At 54.6% G+C, this 26,960-nt stretch overlaps 1 protein-coding gene across 2 annotated transcripts in view; it reads right to left on the bottom strand.

Annotated features, from left to right (window-relative positions):
* The window catches only part of SHISA6 (shisa family member 6), a 276,947-nt gene extending 252,000 nt beyond the window's left edge, over positions 1–24,947 (bottom strand). For both annotated transcript variants that reach the window (XM_032322978.1, XM_032322979.1), the window contains exons 1-2: positions 24,265–24,947; positions 2,525–2,685 (exon numbers count right to left, since the gene is read on the bottom strand). In XM_032322978.1, coding sequence (XP_032178869.1) covers positions 2,525–2,685; positions 24,265–24,908 — 805 coding nt within the window. In that variant the 5' untranslated portion in view covers positions 24,909–24,947. The remainder of the gene's footprint in view (positions 1–2,524; positions 2,686–24,264) is intronic.
* Between the last annotated feature and the right edge of the window lie 2,013 nt (positions 24,948–26,960).

Genomic DNA, 26,960 nt, shown 5'->3' with positions numbered 1-26,960 from the left:
GAAAAGTTCTGTTTCAACTTCCACCCCAACTCCAACATTTTGGGACAAAGGAGATCAGCAGGTACGTGGAAAAGCCACTGAGCCCATGAGAGCCTGTAGATGTTTGAAGGTTGTGAGACTGCTTTTAAATTTGTCACCGCTGCCGAGAGCACTGTCTGGAAACCATGCCCGTCTCGAAAGGCAGATGGAAGAGATCCCGGTGGAGAAATACAGGGTGGGATTTCTCTGAACGGGCACAGAAGTGAATCACGGAACTGTAAGCTTTTCTTCGCGGATTATCAGAAGAGGATATGCGCCCAGACCAGAAGACATGACAAATCTTCCTGCCCAGAAATGCATTTAAGACCCAATCGGGAGTGCCCGCTTAATCGGCCTGGATTCGGCGTCTGGGAACAAGCAGGCTGGCGAACGAGACAGAGGAAATCAGAGCAGAGCGGAATCGGGGTAAACTCCCAGGGGTGCACTGGACACCGGGGTGACCTGAAGTGCCAAGATCGCAGACAAGGTCCCGGAGAAGCCTGACTTCAAGCCGCGAGTCTTGAGGAAAACAAAACTATCCTCCTCAACCCTGGTTTTTGTAATACCAAGGTTGGATTAAACAACAGCGATCAACAAAAATAAGGATTAGTGAGAATGGTACCTTTCTGCTCTTTTCCACCGCCCAACGATTCCCAAACTTTGCTCCATAACAGAATCAGCTGGGGAGATTTCAGCACCCACCTCCCGCACCCGTGAAACCACACTCTCTCTCAGGGGGTGGGACCCAGGTAGACCTCGTTTTTAAAGCTCCTGGTGTGAATCCAAGTTTGAGAGCCACCGGCATAGCCTTTCAGTGTCTTTACTCATAAAATGAGGAATCCACCTGGACCAACGGTTCTTTACCCTGTCTGAGCATTAGAGTCACCTTAGGAAGATTTTCACAAGCAATAATGCCCAGGCATGTCCCTGGAAAATTCAGGTTCATGTGCAGGACCTAGGCATCAGCATTTTTAGGAGCTCCCAGGTGATCCTTATGGGCAGCTTGATAGAGGACCACCGGTCTGGGTGGTTCTTGCCAAGCTTCCTGCCACTGCTTACATCTTCAGCATCTATGACTAAGGCTAAAAGTGCATTACAGACTTTTTGCAAAGGTCCATCTCTCGTCTTTACTTTTCAATCAGGGACTTCTAACTTTGGAAGGGACTGTGAATCCCCTTAAATCGTATTACAAATGATGGATGAATACATGTATTTATACACAGGTGGATATTTTTGAAGACGAGTATCCTTCCCTTCTATCGGATCCTCAGAAGGTTTCCGAGATTACCTGAAAGGCAAGTGTGTAGTCTCTGATTTAATAAACTGAAGTTCAAGAATGAATGGAAAAGAAATCTGACCTCGGCAGCGCATTCACTACACTTCTGAATTTGGGACGTACTTCCTGGCAGCAAGCGACGAGTACCCTTCCTGCAGTTAAAGTTCAGACCCTATAGCCTGTCCTCCGAAAGGCGTTAGGGGGTGGAGGTCAAGCTTTCAGGTCCAAGTAGCAAAGTGAAAGTTGCACCAGGGGCAGGGGTCAATACTAGGCTGTCTGGTTATGCTCCTGGTGGGAAATGACTTGCCCAGCTGCACTTGGAAGGAAACTGTCCACTCAGACCCGTTGGATTCGTGTCCCCAACTGGGTTAGGATCTTGGGATTTTCTAGTCCTGACTGTCGAAACCTCTAAGTCTGGGTCTGGAGCCTGGCTTGTTCTCTCCCCACGCGTCCTTAGGAAAAACTGCTGAACCTTTCTGTTCCTCTTACAATATCAAGACAATATAAAAACTTGGAAGACGGCTGCAAAGAAAAAGTAAGGAAATGCACGTAGAATGTTCAGTGTATCACTTGGCACAGAGCAGGATCCAAATAAACGGGAGTTCTGTTATTGCATCGCTGATGTTGTTATGACCACTAACATCTTAGTGATCTCGCCCAAGCCGCTGAATTTTACTGAGCTCCGTGTGTCCGTCCATATGGCCTGCTTCCCTGCTCTCGTGATGACCACTAGAACACGGCAACTCGTCATATATCCGGGGTATCTACAGAGCACAGGACGATGTCCCCCTATAATACAGACACAATCCCTACTCTCAGGAAGCATGTTCTGAAATCCCAAGGGTTGGAACGGATCGCGGCAACTTCTCATTATGGGTCTGGCGTCCCCGGCGACCTAAACCACCCCGTCCCGTGGGCTGGTGCGTGACCACACTTCCACCACGCCCGCCACAAGCCTCCTCTCGGGTAAGAGAGTACGCCAGCCACTAACTCAATCACGGCTGTCCCGAATCGTCCATTCTCCCCCTAGGCAGGACGCTCAATGGCACGGCCTCTCTGATGTTGGGCCCTCCACAGGAGACGGTCCCCAGGCTCATCCCCGTGGCCCGTCTTCCACAGCACCGTGGAGCGCCACCTGCCCTGCCGCCAGAGCAAAACATCACCAACACCTCTACCAGAAACCCCCTCTCTGCCCCCAGCAAAGACGCAAGGCCATCAGCGCTCACTTACCTGGAGTCTGCTTGGCGGTGCGCACGGGGGTGTAGTGGTTTTTGGAGGATGATCGGACCGGCGTGCTCTCTTTGGGAGACGTATTGATGGCCGACATAGTTTCTCTTTCACAGTGTGCTATGGGGATTGGTCCCTGTTGTCTTAAGATGTCGGCCAGCGCCCTAAACGAAGAGGAAATCACATGGTGAGATGCACGGGGCAGGTGGACAGGACCACAAAGGGAGCTGGCTTACTTCTGGGGACCCCTGATGGACAGAGCTACGGGAGGAGACACATACATGACGCTTTGTTCTCAGGAGCCGCAGCTACGTCGGAGTCTGATCCTGGGGCTGGGGAGGGGGTAGGGGGTAGAGGGTAGAAGATGCCAGGCTTGGAAGTACAGGCATTAATGGGCAGCGATTACGGCTTCTGTATTCAATTTGTATCATATGAGCCCTTTCAAAATACTGGCTACCCAAACACCCCCCCCCCCCATGCCAGGCAGATCCGTGCACAGCTGGCCAGCATGATGTCCCCACAGGGAAGGGCTGCCATCAGTGGCCTCATCTCCAGAAGCAGGTTATGAATAACATGGGCACAATCGCCCCTTTGAGAAACACCCACCATGTAGCACGTACTGTGTACTGGGGACCCAACACACAGATCTCGCATCAAAGAAAAGTGTGATCTATGGGGTTCCTGGGGGCTCCGTCAGTGAAGGGGCTGCCTTAGGCGTGGGTCATGATCTCGGGGTTCTGGGTTCTAGCCCCCTGCCCCCCCATCTCTCAGCGGGGAGCCTGCTTCTGCCCTCCCCACCCCCACTCGTGGTTATTTTCTCTCTCTCTCTCAAATAAATACAAAATCTTTAAACAGACAATGAGTGAAAGGTGTGATGTAACTGCAAAGACAGGACGTACTGATAACAAGGTGAACACCCGACCACAGGGACGGTGCGCGCCGTGATCACAGCTGGAGCCCCAAGGAGGCAATGATTACAAACAGGAAGAGGAAAACACACCAGCGAGGAGAGGAAGAAACAGGGATGCACAGAGCGGCTGCTGCAGCTGAAGCGGCCCAGCCCCTCCACAAGAGACCCAGCGACCCCGACTTCGAGCAACTCGTATTCATGCAACATGTCCCTTCAACCACCGAACGTGCATTCATGGCGGACCCAGCGGGCACGCGTCACCACAGAGCTGGAGGCAAATGGGACACAGTTCCCATCACCGAAGGGCTCACAGTTTCGGTGAAATCGCTCTGCCCCCTGGTTTCAGACAGGACTCGCTCGGCGGGGGGGCGGTGTGGCCGCCGTTCACGGAAAAAAACAGACACAGGCAGGGGGAGTCTGAGGCTGCGAGGTGAGTGTGGACAAGCTACAGGAGACCCCCACCTCCCGGAGAAGGCAGGCCATCTCAGGACCACGTCCCCAGTTCTGAGTGTACCCCTGTTCTGCACAAGCTGTGCAAGGACTCTTCTGGCTACTGGGGGGGGGGTCCCTGAAGTGCGGGCAAGACACCACACCACCAGCGCCCCCCCTCCCCGCAGCCAGTGCGGCCCACCCCCCAGCTTCCTTCACACCAGGACTCCGACGCCCGGCACCCGCCCCCTCGCAGTCTAAAAGCGTGTCTGAGAGTGAATTGTTGCCTTCCATTATGTTGCCTCTGACATGCTGAACCTTCCAAGGAGGAGAGCATCAACCTGGCAATCTTATCATTTGCTGGCACTCATCTAGCAATTTCAGATGTTCCAAACGCTCTCCCCCCGCTGGTGCTCTCCTCCCTCTGGCTGGAAAGGGAGGAACAGATGCATGTCAGCACCCCGCTGGTCACGGGGAGGGGCCAAGCGGAGAGGGAGAACACAGGAGCTCACCAGGCTGGGGAAGGAGGTTCCGGCGGACCTGGGGTCTGGGTCAGAGACCCGACATTCAGGGTCTGAGAAGCCTGCACCGCCCTGAAAGGTCCAGAGATTTGGGTCCTAATCCCAAATGAGCTGTCCGACTTTGGGCAGCTCTGCTAACCTCGGAAACGGAAATTTAACCTCCCCCCCCCCCATCAGCGAAACAAAGGGTTTAGACTACCATGGCCCTTCCGGTGAGATCTCTTCTAATTCCAACGTGTTATAAATATTTTCCATATTTCTGTCACCACACATCTATGCAAGTTATCCTGTGTTCCTGCATTCCTCCGGCTAACAAAAACACTTTGCTACCACGTTCCCATGGTAAGGAAACAGGGAACTTGAAAGTTATAACAGAAATATAGGCCAATGGACTAGAACCGAGAGCCCAGAAATAAAACTCCTACGTCTATGGCCAATTGATTTTCAACAAGGTGCCAAGACCACTCAATGAGGGAAGAGCAGTTTCCTCTACAAATAGTGTTGGGACGAGTGGAAAGCCACATGCCGTAGAATGAAGTTGGACCCTTCAGTCACACCACATGTAAAAATTCACTCAAAGTGGATCATGGAGCTAAATATTGGAGCCAAAACTACAAACTCTTCGAAGAAAGTATTAAAGTACATCTTTATGACCTGAGGTTTGGCAGTGGTTTCGTATAGGTGACACTAAAATCACGAGGAAGCATAGAAAAAAGCAGAAATCCTGGACTCCGCCAAAAAAAAAAACGTGCCTGCATCCGAAGGTATGATCCAGAAAAGGTAACACGACCATCAAGGAAATGGGAGAGGGACACCTGGGTGGCTCAGTGCGTTGAGGCCTCTGCCTTCCACTCAGGTCGTGATCTCAGGGTCCTGGGATCGAGCCCCACATCGGGCTCTCTGCTCAGCAGGCAGTCTGCTTCCTTCTCCCTCTCTGCCTGCCTCTCTGCCTACTTGGGATCTCCGACTGTCAAATAAATAAATAAAATCTTTAAAAAAAAGAAAATGGGAGAAAATATTTGTAAATCATGTGTCTGAGAGGAGACTTATATCCAGAATATGTAAAGAACTCTTAGAACTCAATAATAAAAAACAACACAAGACCCAGCTTAAATATGGAGGAAGGATAGAAAAGACATTTCTCCCAAGAAGGTGCACGTGAAAAGCAGCTCTGTGTCATTAGTGATCGGGGAAATGCAAATCAAAACCACGAGAAGACGGTCGTCCAAACCTACTTAAAGAGCTCTCACCAAGAAGTCGGACAATACCAAATGTTGGCAAGGCGGTGGAGAACTGGGAACCTTCACTCACGGCTGCTGGGGAAGGTAAGAGGGTGCAGGCCTTTTGGTAAAGGGTTGGGCAATCCCTCAAAAGTTTAAACATAGAGTCACCCTACGGACCAGCAATTCCACTCCTAGGTGGAGACCCAGCAGAAATGAAAACGCATGTCCACACGACACCTATGAAGGTTCCTAGCAGCGTTACCGATAATCACCGGAAGGTGGAAACAGCCCAGAAGTCCACTGACGGATGAAAGGAAAAACAAAATGTGGAATACTCACACGATGGGTTATTTACTCTGCCTTTTTTTTTTTTTTTTTTTTTTTTTTTTAGATTTCATTTATTTATTTGAGAGAGAGAGAGCAAACATGAACAGGGGTCAGAGGGAAAGGGAGAAGCAGGCTGAGCAGGGAGCCCAAGGTGGGGATCCCAGGATCACGACCCCAGCCAAACGCAGATGCTTAACCGACTGAGCCACCCAGGTGTCTCTTATTCAGCCTGAAAAAGCAATGATGTCCCAGCAGATACCGTGAAACCGTCGTGCTAAGTGAAAGGCAGCAGTCAGCGAAAACCATGTGTTATGGGATTCTGTTGACAGAACATGTCCAGGTTAGGCAGGCCCACAGAGGCGGGGGGGGCTGGGGAAAGTGAAGAGTGATTGCTCACAGGTTCGGGGTTTCCTCTGGGGGAGATGAACATGTTCTCAAAGACTAGCTAGAACACTCGGGGCAGGGCAGGGCGGGGGGGAGGGGAACATCCAGAAAGCACCAAACTGTACACTCTAAAATGGAACAATGAATTCTATGGCAGGTGTGTTACATTTCAAAAAAGCTGCTATTCAAAAAAAAAAAAAAAAAGTATATATTAATTATCTGTTTCTTGCCTCTCAAGTGTTTATAAAGACTCCCATCCCTCTGGTGCCTGTGAAGGAAGACAGGGTCTTGTAGTGAAGTCCACCACGTTGGGGAGGCCAAGACTGAGCCTCCATCCGTGCTTCTCCACGGTGATTCTGTCCCTCCCCCGCCCCCCGGGGGAGGGAACATTTGGCAATGTCCAGAGATGTTTTTGGCAGTCATGCCTGGGAAGGGCAGTGCTCCTGGCTTCCGGTGAGCAGAGGCCAAGGACGTTGCTAAACATCCCACAACACCCAGGCCAGCCCCTACAACAAAGAAGGACCCGGCCCTAAGGGTCAGCAGTGGCGAGGTTAAGAAGCCCTGAGCTACCTCTGGGCAGCACGAGGGGAAGCCAGGCTTTGATTCAGGCTCAGTGCAATCCAGATCCCCAGATACCTAGTGAGCAGCCCTCACCAGGATGAGACACGGGGCTGGCCCCGAGATACCGAAGGGGACGTCCCCGAGGAGGGGGCCTGTGTGTTGGGACCTGGGCTGCACGCTGCCCAGAGAAAGGCATGGAGATTGGGTCTGGCCCCACCGCTTTCAGCTCCCATTCCAGTTTCCGAGGAGATTGGCCCTGGGGCTGCTCATCAGGCAAGAAGGACGCAGCAGAGATGCGATTTTCGAGCAGAGCTCCCCTCTGGAAGGCCGGGGAGGCCCTGCACACCCGTCCCCTGAGAAGCCTTGCAGGACGCAGGGGTGGAGGGAAGGCACTTTGCCGGAGACCATCAGGCTCAGCGCACAGCGCTGTGCTTGGGTCTGGCCTGCGGCCAGAAAAGGAGTTTAAACTGGGGTACAGCGAGGCCGTCGCCTCGTGAAGACAGTCACTTGCCCTGTATCCTTTCCAGATGCCGGCTTGGCTGGGCTGAGCCGGGCAGCACAGCCACGGGGGAGACGCACTAGAGAAGGTGTTCCTAAAGAGGCAGGCTTGCCCCGTGGGGTCCCTAATGAGGAACACGCCAGCCAGGGCCACGCTCCCGGCTCCCCCACCTTCTGGCAAGGGGAGAGGTGGCCCTAATTCCCAGGCGGTGCCCTTAGGAGTGGGGCCCTCAGGCAGCTGCCCTCAGAGCCCCTTGCCTGCCCGCCCCCCACCCCCAGCCCGTGACCTCCCTTCCTTGCTCCTGTCCCTCTGCTGCTCTCCATCTTCCAACCCCTTCTCCCCGGGGTGCTTGATAAATATTATTCTAATTCTGAAACGTGCCATTCCAGTCCCATCTCATTAATCTGGATGTGCCCCAGGAAATGGGTTAGGGCCTGAGCGATTTTCCAATCACGGGAAAGAAAATCGGTCAGGGAGGGATGGGGAGGCGGGGCTTGCAAGAAGAGGGTGGGCAGCCCTTTCCAGGTCCGAGAGCGGGGGCGGAAGGGAGGAGAGGACAGAGGGGGACAGGCGGACACAATAGGGGAGAGATAGGGCAAAGGGGGGCACACAGTAAGGCAGGGACTCCGAGCCACAGAGAGGCAGTGGGGAGGGCAGAGACTGGCCTGGAGAGAAAGGGATACGGACAGACGGAGGGGACAGACCCCGGCAGGAACAGGAAGTTGGAGGGAGGACAAGGGGGGGAAGTGAGGAACAAAACGAAATTCAAAGAAAGCACTCAGAAATGACTCAGCAGGTAAAGGAGGGGGAGGGGCTCAGACAGGGGAGGGGCAGTGGGAACAGGATGGGGCCAAGCCAGCGAGGACGGAGGGGGCTTCCCAGCCAAGGGCGAACCCCCCCGCCCCCCCAGCCCACTACAAGCTTTTCATTTAAGGACCTGAAGAGTCTTGGGGGTGGCTGGCTGGCCCAGCGGGTGGGGCACGGGACTCCTGATCTCAGGGGCGTGATTTCGAGTCCCACATTGGGCATAGAGTTTATATCATAAAATAATAATAATAATAATAATAATATAATAAAATTTAAAAAAAAAAGAACTTGAAGAATCTTGCTAATCATCCCAACCTCCACCTGTACCGCAACCCCCCCACACACACCCCGTGCCACATTTGCTGCCATATCCGGGTAAGTCTAACAAAAGCTTTGCCTGAATTGCCCGGATCGTGGCCTTGGCTCGCCGCTCCCTCTGGCACACGGATTCCTTGGCTTTCCTGGATGCGTGGCGAGCAGGGGAGAGTAAATTAACTGGGCAGCAAGTCGGAGCAGAGCAAACCGTCGTATATGAGCATTCAGGCCAGGAAACTTCAGGGGTCCTCGGGAGCCACTGCGTGCGTCTTCACCATCTGCATCACTGAGACACCCCCGCACGTCTGTGCCCCACTAACCCGGTCCTAGACGCCCTCGCCTGCCTGATCCGCCGTGACACCCACACGAACCCTGCGTGACCTCAGCAGGCAGTACTGCCCTGATTTTTAACCCGGAACTGAGGCTCGGACGGATTCTAGGGCTGGAATGTGATGGAAGAAAAATTCAAATCGGAGGTGCGGGACCCGAGTCTGGGTGTCCTTCTGCTCACTGGGACCGTGGCCTGCGTTGATCTCACTACCTTGGGCTGGGTCTGCTTGCACCCGTGAGTCCGTCGGGTCTCTCCACCTGGGTCTACCAACTTAGCGAATGCCAGCTAACATCTGGGCACCGAGAAACAATCAGTAAGTGAACGATTTGGGTCAAGACTCCTGATTCACCTGCTTAAAAACCCTGGTTAATAACGCCAGCGATCCCAAGGAAATGGACGTGTGTTTGAACACCCCAAGTGTTGAGTTGTTTGGACACCGGCGACCAGGCCCGGTCAACATTTTGACGGGCTGCCACCTGCATTCCAGAGACACGGACTCTTTCTAAAAAGGGCACGTGGTTCCCCTGGACAAGAGAGAAATAAAACCTTCGAAGCCTTTGCTTCATAACCTTGCCTGCTTGGGAAGGTCAGCAGGAACTCAAAGGCTTAGGAAATGGACCGCTATCATTGACTGAGGGATGACTCTGTACCAGACACCCATGCTAAACTCTTACACCCACCCTATCCTCCAACCCTCAAAATGACATGATTTGGGAGACGCTATTGGAGCCATAACTAACTGCTGGGAATACTAAGACTTTGCAAGGCTAGCCATATGGCCCAATGGCACGCAACTAGGAGGTGGTAAACCCAGATTCTACCCTTGGGTGGGTGAAGAGGCAGAGGCTTCCTTTAAACCACCGGATTATCCATTCGTCCATTCGTTCATGCGCATGCCCGTCCATCCACCCGTCTCTCCATCCACCCAGTCACATGTTTTTCCACCTAACGCATCCCTCCAAGGGTCTCTGAACCCAAGGTTGTAGGAGTGCTCAATGGTTAGCGGAAAAATTGGCCCAAACAGAAGCCAGCTCCCTCTCGGCTCCCCTTTTCTAGCGACCTCCGTGAGTCATCGACACCAGCAGCCGGAACGTTTTTACGTTGTTTTTAGAGGGCAACTGTTTTGTCCCGCTGAGTCCTGAGCAGAACACCAGCAGCCCTATGAGGAGCCACGGTGTTGCTCTACCGAACCCTTGTCCTCCTACGCAGCACTCAGTCCCTGGGCTTCGTGGGGCTTCTTTCTTGGGAGTTCCGAGCCCCATAAATGCCCTGGATGGGAGAAACTAAGTTCACGTCGTGTCCAGGAAGCTTTTTTCTGCCAAGGACAAGGCAAGCTGGCTCGTTTCGACCCCTAACTGTGTCTTTTCGCTTTCCAGAGGGAGTAGGAAGACATTTCTGCTGTTGGATAGGTGTGATAAAAGGCCAAACGGATCAACTACTCCATGAATAAGCTATTCTGGCTAATGCTCTTACTCCTGAGGACTAATGAGAACGCTCTTGATCTTGAAGAATTTTCTAAAAGCATTCCTGCCTAATTAAGTAGAATATACTGAATATAATTAATATATTTTTTTTAAAAGAATGCAAGTTTCTTCCATGAGAGGGCCAGCAGCCTAATCTTTAGCTCTCTTTGGAGAACACTAAGCAAAATCCGGACTATTCTAGGAAAACACAGTTATTTGTGTAAAGACTGCAGGATGAACCATGAAAGGTTGTTTTTTTTTTTTTTTCTTTTTTTCTTTTTCTTTTTCCCTCCTTAAGTAAATCTCTGATGGCTCCTTTTGTATTTCTCCTAGAAGTAGGATGCAGACATTCTAATCTGGTTAAATTGATATTCTGGTTATCGGAGTCCCAGAGAACAGAGCTTTTGCGGGATGCTGGAAGAGCGAGTGTCCTCTGTAACTTCCTCCTCCTACCTGTTTACTGGGCAGTCGGCGTGCCTTTAATTCTCCAAAACACGCGCTCCAGACAATCAAAGTGAATATATTTTTAATAAACACCGGCCGAGGAGAATGGCTTCATTTAGTTCTTATTTCTGGTTCTCTCACAGTCCACTTGAAAAACACAGCTGCTAGCTTTGTGTCTGCACAAGACCGCTCTCCTCATACAGAGAGGCTCCAAATGGGTGTGGAGATCTCCTTTGTTGTGGTAACAATGTTTGCGCATCTGCACTGAGCTGTTCTGGGGGTCTGAGATGTCCCCGGGCACAATGGGAATTCATCGTGGCCAGTGAACACCATGGGACCCGGAGAGGGAAGGCTCGGCAGGCCTGCTTTGCTTTCCAGGTAAGCTGGCCACGTTGCTCCATCCCAACGGGCACGTGTCAGGGGGCTGTGACGTGATGGTTAGCCCTGAGCCAGCTGGAGCACAGACATGCCTCCTCTGGCCGCCCCCCTCCCCTCCCCCATCTGCCCCTCACAGTATACCCACCACACTCTGCATTCCTGGCCTCATGAATCATGTGAAAATTTACCCAGGAGTGGAAAATGGGGCAGCGTCAACACCATGCCTAGACTTTCTAGAAACATCTGGATCGTCCAAGAACGAATCCAAGAGCTCGATGGGTCGAGGGCATCTACCACTTCGAACTGGGGGAAAACAAAAATGCTCCCAAGATTTGTCAGCGTAGCAGTGGACAGGCCGGTGACACAGGAGGGCATACATGTACCTGCCACCGGTGTTTTCCTTTTGCTATCTCGGCGTCGTTCTCTCGACGTGCCATAGGTGCGTGAACCGAAATCCAGGGCTGAGACCAAAGGAAGGTGGGGCAGCCTATCATGGGGGTCCTGCAGCCAGAATCCCCGGGCAGGAATGGTGACCACTTAGTATGCTGACGATCACCAGCTAGCTACGTGGGTGCCCTGCGTTCTGTTTCCTCATTGAAAAAATAAAGCTGAAATAATAAAACCAAAAAGAAAGTCTACCTCTTCTGAGTTATCGCAGAGATTAAATGAGTTAATATTCGTAGAGCACTTCAGACAGAACCCGGCAACCGGCAAGCACTATATAAATATTTGAATAATAAATAAATCCGGCGACAACTTCCTCGTGTCTGCTCAGGCACAGCCCACAGGAGCACAGCAGAAGTAAGGATGGAAGAGGGGCTTCCCAGAGGCCTGCATCCACGGTGCCAGATGGGCCAAACTCTGGCACACAATGGCCACGGGTCATCCTGGAAGGGACCACCCACGTCCCATCTTTTCCGATCAGGCCTCAGGACAGGCGTGTGTCTGGTCACACAGCTGTGTTCCCTGAACCCTGAACCTGGCCTCTGACTGCCAAGTGCAAGGAAGAGTGTCCGTTCCTCTCCGCGAGGCCGTCACCAGCTGTGTTTCCGCTAGACTGGGAGGAAGCTCCAAGAGAGAGCTCCGCTGAAAAGCAAGGAGTTTCACTTTGTGAGCAAAACAAATCAGGACTCCAGCGGGGCCTCAAAGAGCAAACGCATCCCACTAGCCAGGGAGAAGTTTGCTGCGAAGGTTTCAGCTGGGCTGTGTTTGTTTTTCGTTCTTCCTATTTTCCTTTTCCTTCCTTCCTTTCTTCTTTAAAAACAAAACACAGAAAAAGTATAAACATGACTGGCCCTTCCAAACTCAACTATCTTCGCATCGACAGAACCATCAGAACAGTGGGGTCCACGCAGAGACCAGCCAGCGTCCTCCCCAATTCCATTACTTACGCCAACTCTTCGTTCAACCCCATTAACTGAGCACCTGCCTGTGCCAGGCACTGCTCCAGGCATAAAATACAGGTGTGAACGAGACAAGCAAACACACGAGTCGTCCTGATATCCTGGTCGGGGAGATGGACAGATGCCTAGCCCTGGAGGCCCACCAATTTCCCAAAAAAAATCTTCAGACGTTTGCAAGGCACCCGAATGACCAAGACCTGCATGTTGCTGGGGGTTCTGCTAGAGATTTATAAGCACATTTTGATGTGAACCACCCTCGCACAGGTACGAACACTTGAATGCATGTCCCATGAGGAACAGACTTGTAGCTAGGGATGTTTATCCAAGGAAAAGGGAGACTGAAGGGGGCATGCCCTTGCCATCTCCATAGAGAAAGAAGACTTCTTGTCTTCCAGAAGAAAGGACAGATTTCCTATGGGTTGTTCCACTGGAGACACCTCATGCCAAGAAGTCGATGTTGGCTCCCCGTAAGAATTAACGAGAATTACGTCCTCAGAACCTAATGGACCACTCCAGGAACAGAGGGAGCCCAGGTCTCGATGCACATGTATGCGAGGACCAAAACAGCTCCCAAGTCCCCTTCACCCAAGAGATGCTATGAGTTTAAGATGCTAAAGTCAAGCCATCACACCATTCTTACCTGAAGGGAGCGTGCAAGGAAAATGCATTTTCTCTCGGGACTGATGCATTTGATGTACGGATGTACATTCTGCTTGCCTCAACCTCCCGGGGTGGCTGAGATCCGAATGGGGCCTGAGAAGAACACAGCTCCACATCTCGGTGGCCCCCATCCCACAGCCAGGCTCACAGACCAAAGTCGGGGCCAAGGGACTCACCCAAGGGTATGGCAACCGGAAGTGATCCAAAAAGGTGGGATTAGCCTGTCTCTTACCTCAGCAACCAGGAAACCCTGGGTTCCTAACCCCCCAGTGTCCAGGGGCTCATCCTGGGGCAAGAGGGAATGAGGAGAGAACCTTCTGGGTTTTGGGAGGACCCACTGCAGAGTTTGCAATGCCAAAAGAGAGAGAGTTTCCAGATTCTAAAAACTCAGGGCAATGCGAAAGAATAAGAGGGGCAATAAGAAGGGGCAATAGCAAACAATAGAGGGGCAATTAGCAGGAAACAATAGCAAACAATAAGAGGGGCAATTAGCAGGAGCCCCCCAGAGGGAATTAAAAAGGGAACTTGAAGCAGCCTATGGTCAAGCATTCCCAATCTACTCAATCCCAATCAGTGAAACAGGCATGGAAATTCAAAAACACTTTAAAGGAAATGCATTCTTACTACTCCCGGGGCCATTGCAAGATTACAAACTAGGCTAGGAAAAACAACAACAAAACAAAACCCAAAACATTGATCTTTGTGGAGCTGGAGAGCTACTTCATGGAATAGATAAGAATGATTGGTAATTAGCATGCCAACCGTCTAGGAAGAGCCTGCTTGAAAAATCTGTCCTACCGCGTGGTCTCTGTGCCCTGCGCAATCTTTGCAGTCTTGTCTGAGCTATTAATCTGTTCATCACAGATTTTTATCAGAGGAAAGAAAAACAACGTCACCCAGGTCCGATCTGGATACACGCGGAATTAGCAGAGTCTCAGTCGATGCCGTTTAATGAAGTTACAGCAGGACGAGTTCAAGAAGGGGAGCCGGAGGGAGAGAGAGGAAAGGGTCCCAACCCAACAGAAGTGAAGGGGGATCCAAAAAAGCAGGACAGGTAGGAGAAATGCATCATCCCTTGGGAAAGTTTGAGCAAACTTCTCGGGATGCAGTCAAAAAAGACACAGAGGGCCGACTGCTAGTTCAATCAAAAAGAATCCTGATTCTTCCACAGGGCCCGGGCAGCCCCAGTGCCTGGGAGGTGGGGACTGATGGCCATTCTTACCCAACCCTTAGTAAGGGTCTGCAGTCCCAAGACCTCCAAAGGGAGGGGATGGGTGAGCTCTGGAACCCATGCTCAGGCACCACTTAAAATTAACAGCCACTCCCCTGCAAGCCCTCCATGCTCAGGCACCACTTAAAATTAACAGCCACTCCCCCACAAGCCCTCTTGGGTTCAAATCCCTCCTCACTGGGGCAGCAAGACCAAAGGAAGATCCAAGAGGGGACACGCCGGAAACCATCCTTCCCAGAAGAGGACATTTGGCTAAGGGAGCCGCGAATATGTCCAGAGGACAGATGTCCTAAGTAATGAGACTTTAATACCGGAGCTAATGGGAACAGTACACAAGACCAAATGCCAAAAAAGCAAGGAATAATGAGTGTTTGGGAAGCCTGCAGAAAGCAGTGACTCCTCTCTCCCAAACGCCCGGGGAGCAGGGCCAAGGTTGTAGCCACCCAGAGCCTGGTTGGAACTTGGCCTCCATGGTCTCAAGGTGGGGACAGTGGGCGTGAGCAAGAAGGAACAGGGGTTCTCCTGTTCCTCAGACCTGAATGGGTCTGAGCCGGGATCGGGACTGGAAACGGTGTCCACGAACCTTCCACTCCCTGGAGAAAGCTAGAGAAATTGTTCCTACACCCGCCCTCCGTCGGGTGAGTGCCCCCCTCCATCAGGGACCCTGACCCGGGCACCACAGGCCAGGGAGTGTGAGCCGCACAACTGCCCACCACCACGGCCCTGCCCACCACCACTGACCGGGACAACGGAAGTTTGGGAGAAAAGGCCGGGGCGCTGAGGGCTCCCCGGGGTACCCTCCTTCAAGCATGCCTTTCAGGACAGGGGACTCCAGGTCACAAGAAGCAGAGAAACACCTGATAAGAAGGAAGAATGAGGAGACCCGGCTGGGAGCACTAAAACAGGGGAAGCGCAGGACCAGAGCGGCAAGCAGCAGTGAGTCGGGCCAGACTCTGCCTGGTGCGCCCTGTGCTACGTGTTATAAATGGGGCAGGGAGGGGGCCGTGATAAATGGAACTGCTTGGGAGCTGCAGGTCTCGGTAATTAGAACCGGGAATGGCCCGAGATCCATCCCCTCGTCCCCAAAGCACTTCCTCTCCCCAGCGCCTCTATTACTCTCCAGAGCTGGACTCGTGCAGAACTGCCCCGGGGTGGGGGTTGGGGGGGGGGGCGTGGGGAGGACAGGTTTCTGCCAACAACAGTAAAGGATTGTTGTTTTTGTTGGTGGTGTTCCTCCATGGAATCGGGGTGTTTTGCTTCCCTTTTGTTTTTTCGCATTTTCTTTGTGTTGCCTTCACCCTCCTCCCTCAACGTGATCCATTCTTTGAAAACAAGGCTTTGCACTGCCCTGGCGGCCTCAGGCCCTGCAGGCCATACAAGCGAGGCCACCAGCCCGGTTCTGTGGCACCCTGATCTGCAGGGCTTGAGAAATGCCCTCATTTCTCACCATGATAACCCGTGCCAGAGCACGGTCAGAGGCCTCTTTGCTTTCTCAAAGAATCGGAGCATCCCTGACCCGTTTACATCTGGGGCGGTGGGAGCCAGCTACCCCCGCATGGAGATAGAGACTGGCCATGTTCTAGCTGTGTGACCTTAGGCAAGTTACTAAGCCTCTCTGAGCTGATTTCCTCCTCCGTGCAATGGGCACTTATTCCCAGAGGGTGAAGGAAGGATGCAATGAGACAGTTTATGTCCAGTACATAGCAGGGTTCCAGGCACAGAGGAAGCCCTGGACACTGAGAGCTCTGGTCAGCCTTTCCCCACCCCCCTCCCTGTTTCATCCAGGTGACCTTGAGCCGTGCTCGCCCTGAGGCCTCTGGCCCTCCTCAAGGCCGGCTTCTGCAGGTGCACAGAAGACAGAGTTGTGTAAGCTTCCGGGAAACAGACCTTCTCTCATTTTCACCTTTGAGCAGAGGAAGGGGGTTTCCCAGCCACAGAGCAGGGCTGACCGCCCCCAGGGTCCAACAAGAGTGCCCCTTAGGGGGTGTGCGGGGACCAGAGGCTGTGTCCTGGCGTGCATGCACTCTGGGAGGAGGGGCCAGGGGGAGTGCAGTTCATGTAGGAATCCACGCGCTTTGGTCAGGGGCAGCCCCACCTCCCTGCACGTACAAACACTTCCACCTGTCCAAGGGCTGTGTGGCCCCAGCGGGGACCTGACGCAAATGCCAGATCACGGAGGTGACGGCATCCACACGGACAGACGGGAGGGCGCAGAGACCCTCCAGCTCTGACCCCAAGCCCGGCCGCATGCACGCCCGAGAATTTGGGTCCCTCAACCCTCAGAATCAAATTAAAAATCTAAATTGAGTTGTCTACTTATCTCATGAAAAAATGTGGGACATCTTTTTTTTTTTTTTTTAATGGTTCTCTCTCTCTCTGGGCAGTTATTTGAACTTTCTTCCCTGCATATTCGAGTGCTTTCTTTCCCCAGGGCCTCCACTGTCTGCCGGGACATGCTGATAGGACATGAGGCTGATTTGGGGAAGGCTGGTGATACCTTCTTGCATGCAGCGTGGTCTCTGCAAAGTGGCCCCCATGGCCTCTGGGCTCGGCTTTACAAGGCTGCCGTTCCTTACTGGAACACCTCCTCTGGGCCCGGCCTCTGGGGACAGCGGCCATGCGGCTCCCGGGAGGGCAGGTCTCATTACCAGAGGCGCCCTTTGTGTCTGCGAATGACTGGCCGATCACCGACTCCATTCATCGGCCTCAGCCCGGTGACTCATCGCTGCTTACAAGAATCACATCTACCCTAAGAGGATAAAAATCTGTGCCGTTAGGGAGAGTCGAGATGACATGCCTTGGGCTCCGAGAACACTTCCAGGAGGAACCGTGGCAACATTTTCTGGAGAAGAGGCAGCCTGGGACCTCCCAAGGTGACTGCTTGGATGGAGGACATATTAGGATAGGGATGTCCTGGCTCTTTCAAAGTTAGGATCGGGCGCATTGTAGGAGAGGGGTCCCACATTGCCTGCCATCAAGATGAATGTCACAGAATGGCCAGACCTAAATCTCCAGCTTCATTAGCCATCCTTCTAGAAGCTTCTCTGGACCCCTCGCCTTGTATCCACTCTGTCCCTGTGGGGTCATGGCCCAGCCCTGGGAACAGGCAAGGGCTGGCAGCAGTGAGCATGCCTCTGGGACTCACAGAGCTGTCATATATGCGGGGAGCCATCCTGGAGGACAAAGGGGAAATCCCCCCCACATTGGGCCCACAGGACGCCTGGAGGTCTCTGGTGGTCTCTCGCAAAACTGAAACTCATTGAACCTGGTAGGTCTCAGTGTTCCCCCCATACACACACCTCATTTCTGGGAGAGAGAGAAAGCATTCAGAGCCCACATTCTGAATTACAGAGGTCGGCCCATAGTTTTGCTTGGTGGCCCTTTCCCCTGGTTCACAACTTTCTGGCTTTTGTTGCATTCCCTCTCTTCCGTGCTCTGCATTCCTCGGATCCGATTAAAGGATGGTGCTTAGATCATCATCGCCCTCTGCAAAGGGACCTGGAGAAAACTGCAAGGGGACTGGGGAAGACGGACAGAAATCATTTTAGGCGATGGTCAAACTGAATGAGGAAGGACCAAAGTAATGGAAAGAAAGGAGAGAGGCTAGAAGTCTGTCACTCACGACTCCAAATATCTGGGGAGTTATCTGGTTGCGACCGAGAGACAGGTGCCTAAAGTGAAGCCATCGTGGGTGCTCACTGCAGGAGACCGGGCTGGGCCATACGGCACCAGGAAAGTGGGCGGGGCCCAGACCCAGCCCCGCCCCCAGCTTCCGGGTCTAGCCCCGCCCCCCTCCCCACTAGCTGGGGACCCCTGGCATTATGATCTGGCCTCCCTGGGCATCCCCTGGCCTGTAAAATCAGGAAGTTAGGCTACATGACAGGCCTGTGATAAAAATTCTACAATTCTGTAATGATGACAAAATAATAAAACGTATGGTTGGCCCTTGAGCAAGGCAGGCGTTAGTGGCAACAACGCCCTTGTGCAGCTGAAAATCCAAGGATACTTTCTGACTCCCCCAAAGCTTAACTACTACTAACAGCCTACTGTTGAGCCCAACCTTCCCAATAACATGGCAGCCAACCCACACATATACTCTATTCTTACAGTAAGCCAAGCTGGAGAGAAGAAAATGGCAAGAAAATGGTAAAAAAAACTCGTTTTCAGTTCTGTGCTGAATTTATTGGGAAAAAAAAAAATCTGAGGGTGCCTGGCTGACTCAGTTGGGAGAGCATGTGACTCTTGATCTCAGGGTTGTGAGTTCGAGCCCCACATCAGACGTGGAGCCTACGTTTAAAAAAAATGCAGAATAAAACTATTAAAAAAAAAAATCTGTGTATCGGGGGACCCGCACAATTCAAACCAGTGCTGTTCAAGGGTCAACTGTATTCCTCTGCCTTTTCAGGACAATCTGGTTTCACTTCTAAAGATAAAAGAAGAACAGACAGGGGGAGCAATCATCTCAAAGGGGTCTGAAATAGCCTGCTCAAGGCCAAGGGACAGAGACCCTCTGAGGTTTTTAAGGGGTAAACCCCTTACGCCAAGCCCTCTTCCCTGTTCCAAGTACCAATGAGAAACAGGAGGTCAGAGATGTGACTCAGGGAAAAATAATGGGCTGGAGTTTCCCAAAACAGAGGAAAGAGAGGGAGAAAAAAACAATCACATCAGAAGGTATTTTAAAAACAAATTAAACCCAGGTTCTAATACAGTCCCTTCCCCATCGCCCATGTGAGACATGTCACCGGCAAGCTTGCAAGGCAATTTTGTGGTTCCGCAGGATGGACGTCCAGGGATAAAATCAAGATTGTAAGACAAGATGCACCTGAGTTCGCCATAATCTTAAAAGCAGGCTAAGCAGCATGTTGCACCGGGCACGGTGGCAAAGAGGAAGGTGAGGGGGTGACATCCCACGGCCAGCGTCTGGCCGCCCCTTCCAGCCCGTGGTGGGGATTCGCACCCTATGGAAAGGCAGCCGGGAAGTTAAGATCTAAGGGCAATCGATCCTGCCAGGCCCTGGAGAAATCGGGGAGTGCAAAGGGGAAGGACGAAGCCTCCTCTGGCATAGCCCCCTTCTACTCTGGGTCTGCCCGGGGCTGGGAAACAAACCTCTTTCCATCAGCTCGCTTCTTCAGCTGTCTGAACCCCTGGATCGGAATCAACAGCCAAATCAATCGGATCTCATTAAAAGAGGTTGAAAACAGTGAACTGGACTTTTCCTCCACCTGGGGCTTGGCAGTCTAGCACTGGGGGCAAACTTGGTATCTTAGCAGCGGATTCCTCCTGAGGAACGCGCTCGGAGCCTGGGGTCAGCGGTGGGTGGGGACGGGAGACACATGGGTGTGCCTTCGGGGCTGGCGCGGGGGTGGGAGAGGGCAAGAGCACAGTAGAGCAACAGACCAGGCGTCACTGTCAGCGTGCCAGATTCCGGAGAAGCAGTTTGCACGGCTGACCTGCTAAATCCAAAATGAACTCTGCCGCCCTTCTGTGTCCAAGGTACCACCTTACAGGCTTAGGTTATGTGGTTTGAGACATACCTCGCCCCCCCAGCAGGTGACGAGGGCTCCTCCGTGAAATTGAAGGCATTTGCATGTAGCCCAGGACCCGGGCACCACATCTGCTTCTCACCCCATTACCTCTCTCCTTTCGCCATTTTTGCCTCCTCCTGTCTTCTGGGTGTCCTCCCCTAACCCCTCTTCCATAACCTCCTTAAATTCCTTGACAATTTCCCTACATGCATTTTTTTCCCCTCCAAGGCAAGAGAAAACAATGTTCAGACCTTCAGTCCAAGGCAAAATTTTTTTTCCCCCTGTCCTTCCAACGGCTCTATTTGAAGGAAAAAACAAGTTGACTCTCTATTTAGATCAATTCATTACAGTGAGCTCGCAGTGCTCCAAGAAATGGGACCGTTTGGGGAATGCTGAGACAATTCATTGCCTGCGGATTCGGGGAGAAAATTCACAACATCAGCCGGCAGAGGGGTCTTGCTATTGCAAAGACACGGTCAGGCAGCAGGCAAGGGGCCTCTCCGGATTTTTAGAGGGAGAGAAGGTGGAACAGAGTGTTCTCTTGATTCCTCTAGAAACAAGCAGAGGAGCCCAAAGACAAAGGAGCCTCCTGATGGCTGTCAGGTCACTTCCTGACACTTTTCCTTTATTGCTGACTGCATCTGCTCAGGTTCTCCTGCCTGCAACCCTGAGCATATGACCCTCCCACCCCAAATTCCTCCATCCCCTCCATCCCTACAGAATGGGAGGACCCAAGGCATCCCTGACTCCACCAACTACATCCATAGGTCCCTAATAGCTCCCGGTCCCAGCTGCTAGGTAGCCACTTAAAAAAAAAAAAAAAAAAAAAAAGGCAGACTTTCTCACTTGGAAAGTCTCCTCTCCAGGACACTAATGTGAATGTGAGACAGCTCCTAGAGGGGGCCTTTGCCTGGGGGGAAGCACTTGCCCCAGGGAGAACATCACAGCCCCTCATTGAATAAACAGCCCCAGGAAGCAAAGTAGAAACTGCTGGGGCTCCGGGGCATGCCTGTGGTTTATGAGCTTGAACCTCAGCTGGGGGAAAGTGAACGAGGAAGGTGAGTTAGCGACCTGGGGGGGAAACAGGGCCATGGCTGGGAAAGGAGGGCACCCCTTAGACTAGTGGCTCCCTAGACCCAGAGCATGGCCCAGCCTTTGGTCCCCCTGGCCGCCCATCTCTTCCTCCCACCTGGGGTCCAGCTGAGCTGGTGTTGGCATCACCGGAGAGCTGAGAGTTTCCCCTACAGACACTGACTCCACACACAGAAACAGGACGGCAGGGTCTAATCACTTCTGGAAAAGACTAAATCTGTTCTTCCCTGCGGGGGCCGGAGCAGTGAAAGGAAGCCAGGCTCTAAGAAATGTGTGCCACGGGCGAGCGGAGGGCTGGCCTGCCTGGGGACACCAGGAGGAGGCAGGTGGCTGATCTCGGGGCTGCAGCCTCCTCTTCCACCCCTTTTAACCCCCTCCCACAAACATCCCTTATGATGACCTGGTCCTCCTCCCTCGGACCCAGCCCCTGCCCACCCCGCTCCCGTCTTTGGAGAGAGGATCACATTGGAATAAATCCTTCCCCTTTCCAGAAAGGAAATGTCTCTGCTGAACTATTTCAAGGCATAGGGAACCACACACACAGCCCACTTCCTCCGCGGACCCCCCTGGAGAGGGTGCATCCGTTCTCCTCCCCCACCCCTCCCTAGGGAAAACTCATAAGGTAGGACTCATTCTCTCTTCCCACTTCTCTACTCTGGTTCCCAACCAGACCCTCTGCATGGAACCCCCACCCCCACAACCCCGCCACCGGAATGGTAAGCGGTGACCTCTCAAGTGTGAGCGAGTTGGGATGCGTCCTGGGAATGCATCCAGGGGTCGGGGAGCAGCATCCTGCCATGTGCATGCTTTGCCTGATATACCCGGGGAGGGGAGAGGTCGAGGTGGGATGCTTTGGTGCCTGAGTCAATCAGAACTGGATGCTGAGCTTCCCACCCACCCCACTCCACCGTCCCCCCTCCCCCGCCCTGCCCAAGGTCATCATGGTGTGTCTGGACGGAGGACTCAGGCTCTGCCCCCTTTCCCCCAAAACAGAGACAGGCATTGTCCCCCACCGAACAGGCCCCAGTATGTCGGTTTCCAAAGCACCCAGCAGGCAAAGCTACAGCTGCTCGCAGAGAAGCTGTGAACTGAATAAAATCAGGAGGTGAATTTGAGAGAGAAACATCCTACGTGAACATCACGGTCTCAGGCTAAACTCAGCTCCCTTCCACGATTACCTTCCTTCCTGACCCCAGAGGGAAACTGCTCCTACACCATCACCAGTCCCTGAGCCACACACCTGTACACAGACAGTTATCCTAGTCCGGGGTTTGGGCGGGGGGTCGCCGTGATGGGAAGGGGAGAAAACACACCCCAAGGAACAGTGACACGTCCAGGGTCACAAACCAGCAGAACAGAGGCCAGCACCAGCATCCAAAGACCATCACTAGTTTCCTCCCAGGGGATGACAAGTGCGTTCAATAGGGGAGTATGAGGGCAGGGTAGGGGGCAGCCCAGAAAAGAAAGAAACCAGAGCAAGGGAATGTGGGATGAGTGACCAGGAGCCCAGGAGAAGGCACCTGGAGGTAGGCAGAGGAAGGACCGAGTACCACTGCTTCTGGAAGGTGCCTGCCCACAGGCTATGATTTCTATGCTTTCCAAGGTGAGCCACGAGGGAGAACCCTTCACCAGACCTGACCCCAAGGAGATACGGACTGCCCGCATCCCATTTCTCACAATTCCTCCACCCATGCCCGGGACCAGCCAGACACTGACTCACTACCTAAAAGATAAGATGTTGGGGGGGGTGGGGAAAGGGGGACAGTGGCCCCTTAGGGTGATGAGTGAGGAATTATACACAGGTTTGCTTTTGGAAACACACAGTTCTGATACCCAAGTATGTATGTCACTATTGAAATACCCACACGTCGTGCGTTTGACTCAATAAAACCTGCCAGGGAGTATCATCTTTTCTCAACATCTTCAAAGGAAGAAAAAAAAATCATGCCCAGAAATTTCTATCTGCCTTTCTCTCTCTTCATCAAGGTACGGCTGATTAATGTCCACAGCGGCAAGGGAAGAAGGCATTCAGGCCGAAAGAATAGAAATGAGTTTCAGCTGTGTGGTTCGGGGTGGGGGTCTGCTTGGCATACGCAGAAGCAGGACTGGCCTGGGGGAGGGGGTCCTGGTTACCCAGGCAGGGCTCACACCGTGTGCCAAAAATGGAGGCATGTCCTGGGGCAGGATTTGTTCCCTGAAAGACTCTGCTGAACCAGGTCCAGCCATTCATCATCACGAGGGGACTGGAAGCTGAGCTAACTTTGCCTCCCCAGGGTGCAGCGGTCCCTGACTTGGGAAGAGAGGCTGGTTTCCCGTTCTCTGAGCTCCGACTTCCCTAAGGACTCCCTGGGAGCCAGGGCCCTGGGGTGGGAGGCAGTCAGGATGGGGCTGTGCTTTGCCGTATTTTGAGCTCTTGCCATAAGTTTCCTGGGGAGGCTGCCCCGGTCACCCCACCCCCAAATGTAAGCGGTAAAAGCTGCCCACTGGGCTTAACACAGCAAGCATGTTAACTCAGAGCATTTTGCCGACGGGGTTTGAAAGACCAAGTCCTCCAGTCTCGGCAGGAAAATAAGCATCCCACTTGGGCAAGGAGGCAGTAAAGAGACACCACCTGCCCTTGGTCAACATGGAATGGAGAAATTTTTTACCCCTTCTTCCTGGGGAAGGCGTCCCTTCCATACCACCCCCCCAGCCCCGTCCCCACATGGAGAACACCCAGCTTATACTAAATCACTTGATACTCCCTTCTGTAAGGTTCCAACATTGTTCACGGTCCTAGACCAAAGAGGATGTGCTGGTTAGACTCAGAAAGCCAAAGCCAAGAGGAGCCTACCCCAAAGAGCCCACTTGCCCTGAAAACTGAACCCCGGACCCCACCCCATCCCCCATCCAGGGTTATGGAATTCATAAAATTCCAGGCTCAAACTTGGGGGACCCCACTGATCCTTACTCTGCCCTGTAACTCCCCTACCTCCAAAGCATGCATTCTGGACTCTGAAGAAAGAGTGGAAATAAGAAAGCTGTGATTTATCTGCATGTCAAGGAAGCAAGCGAGGGAGAAACTGGTCTTAGAGAGTCAGAGCGACGTGGTGGCGCCGAGTGTGAAGCGGACCGGGGATGCACGTTAAGAGGGGCGAGGCTCAGCGGGAGGCTGGGGACCCGGACGGGGGACCGGGGGACCTGGGGACTGGGGACTCGGGGACCGGCCCCGGGCGGCCGCTCGCGCGCACACCCTCTCACCTGTGGATGTTCATCTCCCGCGGAGGGCGGTGGGCCTTGTCATAGGAGACCTTGGCGAAGACGCCGGCCACGATGACAAAGGCGATGACCCCGCAGGTGATGTAGACGGTGAAGTTGGTTTTGTCCTTCTCCGGGTCGTACTTGTTCTCGGGCCCCGGCGACACCACCTTGGTGCTGGGCGTCTGCACCCACACGGGGCTCTGGTAGTTGGTGCACTGGCGCTGGTCCAGCTTCTCGTGGCGCTTCTTGCAGCAGAAGCGGTAGTAGCAGGTGCCGCAGCAGTATAGGTAGCCGCTCTCGCTGTTGTTGCACTCGAACTCCTTGTCGTACTGGCCGCTCACGTCGTAGTAGCCCCAGCACGTCTCGTAGGTGACGGCCGCGCTGGCCGCCGCCACCGCCGCCGCGGGCTGTCCCCGCCGGCTCCCCGCCTCCGGGCCGCCGGGCGCCCGGGCGGCGGTGCCGTTCAGCTCGCGGCCGCCCCGGGCCAGGGAGCCCCCGGGCCGTCGGCCCCCGACGGCAGCGGCGCCGGCGCTCAGGGTCCGGTTGGCGGCGCGGCCGCGGGCGCCGCGGGCGCCGGGCAGCAGGTGCAGGGACTCCAGCGAGAGCAGCAGCAGCAGCAGCAGCAGGAGGCGCCGCAGCGCCATGGCGGGGCCGGGCGGGAGGGCGCGGGCAGGCTTCCGCGGCAGGCCGCTCCCCGGCCGCCGGGCTCCGAGGGCGGCGGCGCGGGCCGGGCTGGCGGCGCAGGCGGTCAGCGGCGCCGGGGCGATGGCGCCATCGAGGCGCGGGCGGCGGCGGCGGCGGCGGCGCGCGGTGCGCACGGACCGGCCCGGCGCGGGCTGCTCGGGCGCTCACGCTGCGCGCCGGCTCCGCGCTCCCCCTGCGGGCTCGGCGCGCCTCCCGGGCAGCCCCATCCCCCGCCGGCGGCGACGCGGCTCAGGCGGGACCCGAAGCGCGGCTCCCGGCGGCGGCGGCGGCGGCGGCGGTGGCAGCGGCGTGGTCCCGTCCGGGCGGGTCCTGCGGGACAAGACGGGGAGCTGGTCACAGGGCGGGGCGGGGGGCGGGGGGCGGGCGGGGAGGGAGCGCGCAGCCTTCGAGGAGCCGGGCTCGGGGCCGGAGGGGAGCGGAGTCCGCGGAGAGACGGGGCCCAGGGTCCCTGCGCGCGGGCCACCGAGGGCGCACGGGCCGCCGGCCCCGCAGCGCGCTCCCGCCGCGGGCTGACTCCCCGGGACGGAGCGGGCTGCGGCGGGGGACACGCGGCGGCCGGCCCTCACTCACTCACCATGCCCGGCTGCGACTGCAGAGGCGGTGGCGGCGGCGGCGGTGGCGGCGGTGGCGGCGAGGGGGAGCGCAGCGGCCGGAGCGAGCGAGCCGGGAGCCGCCGGCCGGCCGCCTGCACTAGTGCCGGAGCGCGTGCGGGAGGGAGCGAGGGAGACACACGCACTCACATACCCGCACACGCGGGAGCGCCGCGCGGGGAGGGGAGGCAGGGAGGGGAGGGCAGCCGCTCACCGCCGCCCACGTTTACACGCCCGGGCGTCCGGGGGAGGGGGCTCCTCTTCGCTGCTCCCCCCTCGCGGCGGCACTTGAAGCTCGGCGTCACCAGAGCCCAGGACTCTGCTTTTTCGAAACACCGAACCCGGCGGCGGAGAAGGGGCCCGGAGCGGGGCGGAAGTGTCCCCTCTGGAGCCGGCCCGCGACTGGGCCGGACCTCCGCTCCCTTCGCCCCGTCCGGGGCGGCCAGGATTCCGACACCTTCCCAGAGCCCCGGGCCGGGCGCTGCCAGAGCGGGGACTTGGGGGATCTGCAAGCCTTTGCCTCTCCCTAGCGGCGACGCTCGCGGCGGAGGGAGCAGGCCAAACCCATTGCTACAGGTTCCTAAACTGAGACCAGGGATCAAGTGGCTTGTCTGAGGTTACAGCGCTGCAAGTGAGCTGGGCCTGCACTGCCTCCCCTCGGGCGCTCTCCTCTCTAACGCCGCCAACGACACGGACAAGGACGCAAGGCAACGCCAGCCCTGGATGGTTCATTTTGTTGCCTCTTCCCGGAGCTTTTCCCAGAGTACTGGGGCAGAGTTAGAAAAGCTGCCAGAGCTTCTAAGACTCAGCTTTGAAATCCCTCTGCTGTAGGTGAAGGGGTAGGGAGTGCCGAGAGGGAGGTGTTCCCATGTGCTTGCTCATGGGATCTGTGGAATGGAGTCCCAGGTCTAACTCCAAGCCTTGAGGCCACCCCAAGAGGGAGTCCTAATCATCTCTTTGGCACGCGTCCATGGGAGGAGATGGGGGAAATGAGAACAAAAAGCAGGGACCACTGCCAAAATCCTGCCTGCCTGGCCTGGCCTTTTCTGCAAGTGCCGGTGTGTTCAGGTTGAAGGCAGGGGCAGTTGTCAGAGTGTGGGCAGTAGAGATTGTGGTAAGGCTGTCCATGAAGTCCCACTGGTGCCTGATCCAAACTGAGGATCCCCCATGCCAGAAAGACAGAGAGCCTCTGCTTGGAACTTCATAATGGATAAGTTGGAGCAGAAGCCCAGATTGCAAGGCACCAGAGGCAAACCCTGGGATGCCTTCCCTTCTCCTTCCTCTGAACTTTCTCTTGCATTCTCTCAACTGCATCTCCCCTACCCCCTCTTAATGCTCCTGTTCAGTAAACACCTATGTAGTGCCTACTCTCCACCAGGCACTGCTAAGTGCCGGGATAAA

The sequence above is a fragment of the Mustela erminea genome, chromosome 18 (assembly GCF_009829155.1).
Source record: "Mustela erminea isolate mMusErm1 chromosome 18, mMusErm1.Pri, whole genome shotgun sequence".
Lineage (NCBI taxonomy): Eukaryota > Metazoa > Chordata > Mammalia > Carnivora > Mustelidae > Mustela > Mustela erminea.
This window is presented reverse-complemented; position numbering and strand designations above follow the sequence as displayed.